The 12,588-nt window shown below is 40.6% G+C and overlaps 1 protein-coding gene across 1 annotated transcript; it reads left to right on the forward strand.

Annotated features, from left to right (window-relative positions):
• The first annotated feature begins 8,147 nt into the window (after positions 1 to 8,147).
• irx3a (iroquois homeobox 3a) lies at positions 8,148 to 11,475 on the forward strand. The gene is made up of 4 exons (XM_070896929.1): positions 8,148 to 8,626; positions 9,115 to 10,132; positions 10,806 to 10,872; positions 11,088 to 11,475. The coding sequence occupies exons 1-4, from the start codon at positions 8,414 to 8,416 to the stop codon at positions 11,140 to 11,142; spliced, it is 1,353 nt and encodes a 450-aa protein (XP_070753030.1). The 5' UTR covers positions 8,148 to 8,413; the 3' UTR covers positions 11,143 to 11,475.
• Positions 11,476 to 12,588: the final 1,113 nt, after the last annotated feature.

The raw sequence follows: 12,588 nt of genomic DNA on the forward strand, positions 1-12,588 counted from the left end.
ACTTTATTAAAGTAAGATATGACTGGCCCAGTGAGTTTTAAAATAATTTCAATAAGTAAACAAGAAGTTGCTCAAATTGTGGCTCACTGTGCTCTGGGTTTCTACAGGAAGGTTTTCTCAGATCCAATCCTATCCAAAGTATTGAATATTTGCTTCGAATCCAAAGCAAAGTCTGTAAAACATTAATATTCCCATCAAATAATGATTTATAAACGAAACAGATAAATATCCCAAGCCTGGTATTACCTGGTGATCGCGATCACCCTGTGAAGTGTAGAAAATGAGAAACTGCAGGGATTGCTCAGCTTTGCAAGGGTTAAGGATTTAGTGACGTTTATATCCCATTAGAAATGAATCCATTAGATCTTACTTTTTATGTGCTTTAATCTTAGAATGCTTCAAATGCCTAACAGAGTAGAGGAAGGTCTTTCTCTTGCCTGGTCTCCCCGTCACTCCCTACGTCGCAGTCTCTGCCACAAACCCAGGTACTCTCTTTTGAACAGTCCCTGCCGCTCAGCAACCTCTCCTTTATTCGTCCAAATCCACCTTTTCCTCCTCACATGCTCTTTACTTTATATAGCTCCTTAGTATTTTCTATTCTTAAATTTATCTATTTCCTCACCCTCCAGTTTCCATTCAATAGTTTTATCTCTTTTTGTCTCTGGTATGTTTCTTTCTTGTGTGCCAGCTCACCTACATGCTAACGTTTCTCCAATCTCTATCTGCGGTGGTGGGGAGGGGGGGTCTCTTTGTGTCTCTCCTCCACCCTTTCTCTCTCTCCATCTCCCTCCCTTTCTCTCTCCCCTTCTCTCGTTATCTCTCTCTCTCTCTCTCACACACACACACTCACTCTCTCTGTCTCTCTCTCTCTCACTCACTCTCTCTGTCTCTCTCATTCTCTCTCTCTCTCTCTCGGGATTCAGGCCCTGGCAGCCCTCTCTTAAGAGCTGTGGCTAATAAAGGGATCACAACGAGAAAGAAAGCGCTTGTCTAGGTGTCTGCTCTCAGAATGGAGGCGCGAAGTGCCATTGGAAATCAATTCATGTGATGACTTCAATAATGATACTGAGGGCTGTAAAAACTAGCCATGTAGAAAAGGGAGATAAATTGGGTCAAAGGCCGTCATTGGAAGGAGTCTAGTCACGTTACCTTCTTTTCAGTGAAATCACTATTCCCTCTTAATGTAGTTAACACCTAGGATTTTAAATCATTTATTAAGAACTCTATAAACTCAGTAATGATCTACGTAAAACGATTTATAAAGGAATCTGGCATCCAAATGATACAAACAGTGGTAATGCTACACGGCTCCCAGGTGTCGAAGCTGTACCACAATAAGAAATCATCGTTCTAGATTAAAGCTGATCTCTATCAGGGCTCATTAAATTTGCAGAATAAAAGAGACAGCCCTAGCGCAAATATGGTATTCTCCCGACTGAATAAACCGTTGTCACTTAGCCCAGCAATTGCGAGCGTTAAGCCAGTTTGCATTTTAATTTGGCCCTGAAGTTACTTATTTCATTATTGATCAAACATAATGCTGAATCAATGTTCATCTTGTTACCTGGGACATTTCCATGTAATACAGTGATAGCACTGCCCGGAGTTACTCATTCCAATTCAAAACTGACTTTACGAGAAATCAATGGTTATTTGTTACTGATATAAGACTTTGTATAGAGTGTTAAGACTCCAAGAAAACCGAAAAAGGACCATAATCAATGAATTTATGTACTTTATTTATTCGCACAATGATACCACCTATATCAGCAAAATAACAGTCTCATTTCAAAATGAATATCAACCTACTCAAATGCTCTAGTTAAATCGATCAATAACTTCCATTCATCCATCGGTTATCGTATACAGTATCTCCGTCTGCAGATGACACCAATTAAAACAGTTAGCATTAAATATAATACAATACAACCTGGCAAAAAAGTTAATTATAACCTATCTTTTGGAATGGCGATATTGTCGATAGGCGATGGGAGTAGACAGGACGGTAAATAGACGGACCTGCTGTGGGTCGAGCCATACAGTGCAGATTACTGCAGTAAATTGCATTCTCCGGATATAAGGATAAAGAACACTGGGGATCGAGATCATTCTGTATTCGAAAAACGTGCGTTTCCAAACTTTGTTTTAATGTATTACCCAAGTCCCTGTTTTTGTTAGATCAATTCTGTTTGGAAATAGTAAACCAGCGCTAGGGAGAGGGGCTGTTTGTCCGGGTTTGGCTCTGTTTGGATTGATTAATTAACACGTCCCCGTGGCATTTGTCTAGCCAGAGAGCCCGCGAGAGTGCGAGAAAGAAGTATTCTCCAGACAATCATTCTTGCACTGAGAGATGCCCATGCAGTTCAGCCCCGATTTCAGTGAGTAAAAGTTCAGTGTAAATAGCATTCAAATAATCAGACGGAAAGCCCATAATAAAACACTTGGAAGCCCCCACAGGACCCACAGCACAATATTTACTAAAGACTCGACGGCAGCAGAGCCACTACCAGCAGCAGGCTGCCTGCCACCAGGAGCCCTGACCTCCCCAATCAATTACTACACAAACTCCAGAATTTAACCACAAAATCATTATTTATGGGTTCCTTTTAACATTCACCTCGCAGTTGTTTCCCTTTACCAGCCCCGTGCACCGTTTTCATCCCCCCACAATCTAATTGATCAACAGCAATGAGTGCAGTCTTGTTTGCCCAGTACTTTCATGTGTTTTAAAAGACTAGTTGTGCAAAATAGTGGCTTAGGCTATGAAACGCAACATTTTGCGAACGGGGCAATGTCGGAGTCATTACGCACAGTCTGTAACTATTATGGCATGGAGCTATATTGTTCGTGCTCTGCCACTGTTAAATTGTCATTTTGTTTTAGAAATGCCTTCCTGCTTGATTGCAGTGTTGCTAATACTGCAAAGAGTGAAATGTTACAGTGAACCAATATAGATTGCTTTCGAAGTCTATCCGTGCATAACCGGCTGAGTGTTTATTTAATTATAGCGGTAAAATAGAATTACATATCTGAGTCCCGCAATGAGCCATCTCCGTAACGATTTAAAATAAAGGGGAAATCCACGTATTGAAGGGGTCGCGGCGGAGATGGAACAGGAATTTAGATGCTCTGTTTGCCCATTCCTAATCCCTGCTTGCTGGTGTGAAGTCGCTCACAGGTGCCTGATACTGAGGCTTCTCATTCGATTGCGCCTCATTAGACCAGAGAGCACGTTACTAAAGAAAACGGAGCTGTTTGTCAGCGTGTTCCCATTGACCCGTTTCGCACGAATTGAATTAGTCTTTGCATTTCCACCTTATACAGCAAAACTCTCCCTGAACAGCTATTTTCACCCCTTCGCATAAAATGTCTACAGAAACAGTAACTGTTACCACCTAAATATCCAAAAGATAAATATGTGTTTTAATAACTACAATTCGTCAATTTATCTCGCGTATTCCTCATCTTGAAACAACAGTGACATTTTACTCCGCACTATTGTGCATTGTTGTATATTTAACCGTAGCCATCTATAAACAGCAATAACTGCCAGTAAATGTATCAAATATAGTTTACACTAGCTAAGTACAATATCGATTGGATCTACGATTGTTTATATGCAAACTGTTTGGAGAGATCTTGCTCTTTAGTTACATTTAAAATAATTATTTTTTTTACAAAACGAACTAAATACGTCCTGTGGGTTCACATGTTGCACATCTCCACTTTCCTGTTTTGTACGGAAGAGGCTGTTTAATTGGAAATTTTGAAAGGCCGAGCCCTGTTTTATCGTTCGGGCTATAGGAAAGACACAGCAGTAACTAATTTGAAATCCCTCGACGTTAAAACGCCGTCCCTCCGCTGTAATGAAATTTAAGATGTAGATTCTTAGGAGACACCCCGAGCTCCCCAAACGTCCTGATTTTATTAACGTCTCTCTCCAAGAATTCGCAAATAAAAGTTTATGTTTTTAAGTAGTAAAAAGTAGAAGTTGTGCCACAGGCTTTCAGACCGCTGGATCCAATGGGTGCTCCAAACATTGAGGGTCATTAATTGTGTTTTCTTTTCAAATCAAATGTCAGTGCAATTAACAGATTTTGATCAGAGGACTCCTAAAGATTGATTCCATATGCGATAAGGAATGTGCAACTTGTTATCTGTCGCCCCGGAATTACGGCAAAGCTCCACACGTGTAATTCGAAGAGTGTTGGCTGCTCTTTCTCAACACTTTGATCTCTCCCGCTCTCTCGTTTTGCTCTACCACTTTTTCAGTTCGACAGTCCCCGCAGATTTCTCGTTTGGTTGAACAGGCATTCGAATATTATTGTAAATTGAACACCCTTTTGGGTTTATTATTTTAAATAATCTTCATCTAATCGTAGCATTCAAAACACCTCTTCGGGACTTTGGCTTCATGTTATATGGTTCAGATTAAAACTGGCTGCCAACAAGTTTCGTGAGTTTAACATTCAGATAAAACTGTAATTGTAAAGACTAACACTGGATTCAGATATTTGACAATGAAAGTGGCGTGTTTAAGCTATACTATGGGAATGATATAGGTGTTATAACCCAATCCCAAAGGATCCTATATACCTATAGAGAGAAATCTCAAACCCTATAGATTTGAATGTGGCGGAGTTATTGTTATGAGTAATGTATAATCCTATGGGATTTTCAGTCGTGGTGTTTAACATTAGAGAAATATAAATATTTTTAAATGAGCAAAGTAAAACTCAATCATGCTTCACGGTCATTAAGTCTATTTACAGTTCACTGCGGAAGTCTGAGTGAGGGACACGCACTGGACCAACTTTGTTTTTTAAAAAAGGGATCGGTTTCAGATTATGGAAGATTTTATAGCGCTTCCTTTAACCACCACTTCTTACACATTCCCTGAAGAGGTTTATAAGTGTAAAAGGAGTAACGAGTGTTAAAGAGGAGTAATAAATCAGCAGCTGGGCAGCGCGTCCTGACACCGCCCGGAGATGCGGCACGTGTCATGGCCGAGCTCCGAGTGCCTGAGAGCGGGGAACTGTCCCAGCCAGGACCGCCGGCTAGACAGCTTCATTTACTTGCTTGTTTTAGTTACATTTTAAAACACGAAACGAGTCGATCTGACCTTTTAACTTTCTCTCAATACTGATCAGAACCTAATTCCACAAATGTACCTGAAATAATAAATGATAGTGGGTACAGTTTGATGACTCCACTGTAATGAAATCCCGACATGATGCTTTTGCCCCGAAGGAAACATTGATTCGAACAGCCTTCCCATAAAAGAATGAGCAAAATATACAATAACTTCTCGCTTAGCATAAACTGCAATCAAAAGCATTGTACAACAGGACTCAACTATTGGCTGTTAGGCGCTTAGAAGTCTTTAATGCGTTATTACTTAATTGCCATTATTACTCTTTGTATAAATCATTTGAAAACAACTAAGTATTGAAAAGCTTGTTGATTGCACAGTAATTTAATAAAGCTCTTGGGTCTTCAAAGGGTTAATAACAGTAAACATGTTCAGTACCGTATGTCCCCTAAAATCAAGAGGCTGCTTTATTCACTGGACTAATTGATTTTTGTACAGTGTGTACTTCAGCCGGTAAAGTTACTCATTAAATTAATTGATTATTAGTGCGTCGGTGCTGTTGCAGATGTCAATGACAGAGGAGACACGTTTCTTACTGAGCATATTAAAACCAGTCACAATCCACGTGTCTTTCAGTAAGTACCGAACGTCTAAATTACTGATAGCACGATATGAAGTACGCTCAGTGACACGGGCCAAATCATATTAGCATAACAATATGGAATCTATAGAAGGCCAGCGTCCAAACGTTCGATGCCGTGACCGCCAATCCTTACTGTTCCTTCTGGCTGCATCACCTGTGTTCCAACATTTGCTCTTTCCGCCTTTTGCTTTTTGTCCAATGTTATTCATTGTTTTCGCTCATTTCCCCATTGTTTCACTTTCCCAGTCCTTCCCGTTTCCCAGATTTACTGTTCCCTGCTTCTGCTCACAAAGGCTTCACACATTTGCTTGAAATCACTTTTCAACGTCTTCTCTCGATGTCTCATATTCTGGTCTTTTCTGTTCTTGGTTTGTGAACTGCTCTCTTTTATCTCAGTCTTTCAATCTGTGTCTTTCTTGTCCTTAGTCTGCTTCTCTAGATCTCTTTGCTTTAGATTATCATATTTTCAGCCTGTGTTCTTGGCTTTTCATTCTTACTTTTCCTCCTTTCCTTTCATCCTCTACGTTCTTCAATTCCTCTAACAATGTTTAATCTTTTACGTTTTTTTCAAAAAATGTGCTCAATGCCGTCTTTCCATTTTCTTGACACTTTACTCTTCATCACTACTTTCTAATTTATTTTACGGACACATTTGTATTCTTTGTACCACTTTGCGCATTCCCCTTACATGTGCGAAGACAGAGTTTCCTGAAACAGCCTTCGAAACGCGCAGACACACAGTATTGCGTTTTTCAAGATGATTAAAATTCTGTCTACATGACACATGGCAGTGTATTTGAGGTAATTAATAAGCTAATAATCCTTTTTTCCCTCCTCCCTGCGAATAGTCTGTGCAGAAACTGGACTAAGGCTGATTGCGCCCCAAGCTCAGCTCAGATCAAACTTAAATAGTAAACAGCTTTCCAATATGCTGCAATGCCGATCTATAACCAGAGATGCAGATGGGGTTTGTCCTCGCAAAATCGCTAAACACGGATCCCTTCGAGAACCCTCCCCCACACATAAAGCAGAATTAAGTCCGTATAACATTAATGATTTGAGTTTAATAAAGCAGTTTTGAAACCGTGCAGGCAACATGGTCCTAGAGTGTGCGCAAAGTCCCATCGCAGTGAATTCCTCCCACCCGAAGTCGCATAATGGAGAGCTCAGGGCACTGGCCTGCTATTTAACATTGATGAGTACAGATCACTGAGTTACTTTCTGTATTCTTTCTGCTTAAATGCACGAACCGATTACTGAACAAAATTAATGTCTTATTTTCAACACTTTTCTCAGAAATCAGTCGATAATTCGATTTCTAATTTGTATTTCCACTAAATTCAATACACGAACTTATCACCTACCGTCACTTAACAAGAGCAGAAAAATAAAATCTAAAAATGACTTTATTCTTCAAACAATGGGTGGGCGATTATCTGACATCAAATACCAGAAAGATGAGCCATAAAGCGATTAGATGTGGTACATACAGATTTAATATATTGATTCGGAGAATTTCAATCCAGAGACTTGCTTCACTCTAATCCGCATTTATTACAACCTCGTATTTAGCTTTATCATGCAGACCTATCGTTTCAGAACACCGCAGAGTAGCAACGAACAGGGAATAAACAACTTGGGGTCATAAATTTGCTAATTACAGTTTAGGGACAGGACAAAAAGTGATAATGAGTTTGGTATGAAGGTGCTGGTGTTTGTGCATTTCACACCACTTATTTACCAGTGTAACCACGGGACTGCCAGCTTCTGGGTTCTTTTTGTTTTAAATTTGCGTTAGTTCTCTTTGATGTAAAGTGGTGACCCTACAATCGTTTGAAGTCCATTATTAACAAAGAATTAACTCGATCCTGAACTGTACTGCCCACTCTCAGCCTTCGCAGGGTGGGTTCCTGCAGCGTAAGAAACACCAGCTCAATTAAAAAAAAACTAACCCATTTGTACCAAACAAACTTACTTTAATAGGATAGATATCAAGATCAAAGCTGGAGTATAAGCATTTTGCGTCTACGTCACCACAACTAAGCATCTGCTTCACAAAGTTAAAACAATAGGTGGGGAGAATAAAGTTTTGCCACGCTGCTTGAAAAACTACATCAAAGAGGTTTAAAGTTGTTCAAATTCTGTTTTGTCTTACTTAGGTCGATTTTCTTTCTCTTGTTTTTTTGTGTTTCCAATTATGGTTCTACAAATACGTAGCTTTTAAAAGAAACCCTGTGGCAAAAAGTGGGAGGCGAAGGTTCTTCTTTAAAAAAATTTGGGGCGGGCGTGTTTTTTGCCGGAGAGCTAGTACTGATTGGCGATCGCAAACTGCGACTTGAAAGCAACAGAAATAAAAGATCGCGACGTCAGTAAATAGATTTGGAAAAGACACGCTCTGTGACAAAGCAGAGATTGAGTAAAAGCTGCGGCGGACCCGAAAGAAATAGGAGGGGCTTAGCAAAAATGTCAATCAGGCCATCAACTCCGAATAATCTCTACGAATCTGTTAGGACCTGACCTGGGCACCCTCAGATCAATAGCAAGTTGAGAGAGAGCGATCGGATCGGTTACAGTGCGTCTGCATGTGGAAACGTATACTTTCAACTGAGTCTGTAGCATTAAAGGTGGATACTCGGGCTCTTTCTACACAGCGGTTTCTCTCGCAGTAGTCATTGACCATGTCTTTCCCACAACTGGGATATCAGTACATTGCTGCTACTAGGCCACTTTACCCAGATCGCCAGGGTATATCGTCTTCCAGGACTGGGAGCGATCTGACGGCGTCCGGCGCTGCCTCTACTGTACTAACCATGTATGGATCCCCTTATGCCGCTCAAGGATACGGCGCCTTTTTGCCTTATGCAGCCGATCTCCCCATGTTTCCTCAGCTGGTAAGAACGTTTACGTCAATTCGCTCTCTCCTAGTCCCTTTAATCCGGTAAATCATTAAAAAAGGGGGGGGTGGAATAAAAAGTTTGTTGCGATTATCAGAAGAAGACGCGTGGATGAGGAAGAGGAGATGTTGGGCGCTGCGGTAAAGCCGCTTTTATTTTCCCTGTCGAGTTTGCTCCCTAAAAGTTTTTTGAGTCTGTTTCTGGGTCGCGTTTGTCAGTTTCACCCACGCTTCCTTGTCAATTTCACTTGCAGATTTATTTTTGCGGCAGTTTCATTTTTGTTTTGATTCTTGCCAGTTTGAACTCTTAAAAAAAAACTTTCTCCCCCCCATTTGGTTAACCCCCTCATTCACAGATATTTTTTAGTTATAAAATGGGCGGATCATTTAGCTTTGCAGAACATAATTCACATAATAGTTAGACTTTATTTGACTATTTAAATAAACATTGACCACTTTCGCCCTTCATTTTGTGCTCTTGTGTAGGGTGCCCAGTATGAACTGAAGGACAGCCCAGGCGTGCAGCACCCTGCTTTCCCTCACCATCACGCCGCCTATTACCCTTATGGCCAATACCAGTTCGGGGACCCATCCAGGCCGAAAAACGCCACCAGGGAAAGTACCAGCACCTTGAAAGCGTGGCTGAACGAGCACAGGAAAAACCCGTACCCCACCAAAGGGGAGAAGATCATGCTGGCCATTATCACCAAAATGACCCTGACTCAGGTCTCTACCTGGTTCGCCAACGCCCGGAGAAGGCTTAAAAAGGAGAACAAGATGACTTGGACTCCCAGGAACCGCACCGACGAAGAGGGCAATTCGTATGGAAGCGACCCGGACATGGAAGGCGAGAAAAAGGAGGACGACGAGGAGATCGATTTAGAAAATATCGATACGGAGAATATCGAGAGTAAAGAGGACGAGGACGAGCAGGACCCGGACTTAAACTTGGACTGCAAACTAGACGGCAGAAGTGATTCTGAAATCTCAGACACTTTTGATGACTTGAACGGTTCAGAGGACGGTTTTCTGAAATCGGTGGTTAAAGATAGCAGAGTGACTGAAGACAAACGGGGCGATCTTTCTCCCGAGATTTCAGGACAGTCCAGTGGCGATCAGGCCAAAAGCATCGCCGAGAGGAAAAGCCCCGTCTCCCCCCCGCCCGAGAACAGCTTGTCGATAAGCCAGAAGCCTAAGATCTGGTCTCTGGCTGAAACCGCCACCACACCGGACAATCCTCGCAAGTCTCCACAGATCAGCAGTTCCCCCGCGGGGCCCGCAGCCTCATCCCTGCTGGGCCAGCACAGACTTTTCGCCTGTCCCATGGGCAAATTTCAGAACTGGACAAGCCGGACCTTTTCCCACCACCCCCTGGCTTTAATTAATTCAAACCACTTCCTCGGACTTAGTGCTGGCCAGACAGCCCCGGCTGCCGGGGTCCCCGCATTTTGTACAGTGAGAGGAGGCGAGGAGCGAGCTCTCTCAGCAGAACCCACCGTAACAGGTACAGAGCTGTTAACTGCAATCACAAAAACATGCTCCAGACAGACTGTGAGAACACCCCACATTTTCAAAGAGAAGGATCAACTTCATGCACAAAATAAATAATATTTGAATAATATTGAATTAGCAGCCTTAACAGTTGGGCCTTTTTTTAAAAGTTCAAATTTAAAAGGAAAGATTAACTCAGCGATGATCTCCAAAGGGATCCATACTGTTTCGAATTAATTTTATTTGCTGGCAATATCTATACAAAGGCGACTTCTCCATCTTTTTAAATCGATACCTAGAGATTTCTACATCCTGCTCACGAAAAGTACCATTGCTCAACTGTAACTAAATACAAGATATAACTACAAGGCGCAATCAAAGTCATGGGATAATGATTTTTTGATGGTCAAAATTGCATTTATTATAAACTGATCTTCAGCACCAGTTTAAAAGATAATTTATAATTTGATTACAATAACTTTTTCCAATAAGTATTAGATGGCAAAAGAAGGCCTGTGTAATAAGATAACACTTACCATATATTCGACTCGGATCACTGTATCCTTTAAATCGTATAATTGATAACGATTCCATAACAAAGTTGAATTTCAGCGTGTGTCTCTGAGTAACAGTGGACTCGGTAATGGCGAACAATACCAATTATAAGAACTCGTTATTATTTACAGAACGAAGCAGTGCCTTGGAAATAGAGAAAAAAATTATAAAGACAGCTTTTCAGCCGGTTCAGAGACGGTAAGAACCCCATTTCATTGCTCTCTGTATATTCCCACGATTTTGCATCAGACTCCAGATCTCTCCAGTAACAGGCGTGCAGCTTTTTGTGTACTTTCCACCGCAGTTGATCTACACTCGAAACTTAAATTACAACATTTTATGCAAAATATGGATGTCAAACTTTATTACAAAAAATTGTAAACACTGATCCGCAATAATTTTATTCGTTTCAGACCCCAGAACCAACTCGATGCAGCCATGGTTTTGTCGGCGCTCTCCTCCGCATAGTCCATTTTGGCTATTTTTTAACTTTATTTTGTAACCATTTTCTTGTTAAATGGAATGTAAAAATGTTTTTTTCCCTGTATAGTTTAACCTGTAAGCATGTATGTGTATTAAAATAAAATTGGTGATGTAATACTGGCCGACAAGGCGTGTATCACTTAGCTGAGTTTGTGATATAAGTGAAACCCAGTTTTTTTGTAAGTCGAGTGAGGATTAGTTATCACCTGATGTTCGAGATGTTTTGTATATACCGCAAACAAACATGTACATACGTGTGAACGAAATTGTACAAGAAAGTATATATTTTTGGCTAATAAATGAACAGTTACGACTTTACCTTTGTGTCTGTGTTTTCAAAGCTGTCAATGGGTAGCTATTCCCCAGGAACGTATCAATGTTTTGTTTACCGTACACATAATTATCAATTGATATTTCAGCCAACAAAAAATCCGTATTGAAAATTTCCCCATGTAAACGATGCTTAAATTTGTGCCATTTTAAAATTTGTACTGACCCCAGCAAAGGGAGATTGTAAGCGGTTTAACTGAACTTTTAAATACAATTTAAAATGTTTTTTTAAATAACCTTTAATATAGTCCGTATCAATTTGTTTACACATATGGTTCCCTCTGCATTCTTCTTAAAAACTGGTTTCGGTTTTAGCGTGAATATTCAGTAACCATAAATCGCTTTTTACAGCTAATTGTTCAACTATTCCCAAGTGCCGAAACAACGCTGAGATTAAATTGCTGCACGTTGTTTACAATATTATTGAGGATACCAAAATACTGCATTCAAGTATAGCTTCGGCGTGTGTTTAAATACGATATTTGTAAAGCAATGCTTTGATAAATCACCGGGTTGTAGGTTTTAGTAAATATCTTAACTGTTTGCAAGAAATCATAATTTCAATTTATCGTTAAAATATATTGTGGTTAAACACCACGGCAATATTTTAATGCGAGATGATTGTAGATGCTTGAGACACTTATGCAGTATAATGACTAAATGACTTGTATAATACCAGACCCCCGAAGGGCAAGCATTGATGTGTTGGGTTTTGGACTGAGGGGGGGAAAGTCGGGCTAAGAGCGCCTCCTACTGGTAGACAGTCTGAAACGCCACAGTAATAACCAGAGAGAACCGACACATATTAATAGTGCTACATCATGGGGTGAAAAGAGTCATAAAACGGCAGCTGCCTAATTTCCTCCTGCTACGTTCAAACTGTTCATTTTGTAAAATGTGATGGTCTGTGCAAAAGCGATATTTAACTTTTATTCGCTGCGTAGGTTGCTTTCAGAGCTGTGGCTTTCGGTGAAACTTCGCTTTCTCCTCGGTGTTTTGCAAAACCTAGCTGTGAATTATGAAATGATCGAGGTCACAAGTCAGGCTTTAATCGGTTCCCAACTTTGTACAGAAGTTGCCGAGTTTGTTCTCTGGGAGTAA

The sequence above is a fragment of the Pristiophorus japonicus genome, chromosome 13 (assembly GCF_044704955.1).
Source record: "Pristiophorus japonicus isolate sPriJap1 chromosome 13, sPriJap1.hap1, whole genome shotgun sequence".
In the NCBI taxonomy this organism is placed as follows: domain Eukaryota; kingdom Metazoa; phylum Chordata; class Chondrichthyes; family Pristiophoridae; genus Pristiophorus; species Pristiophorus japonicus.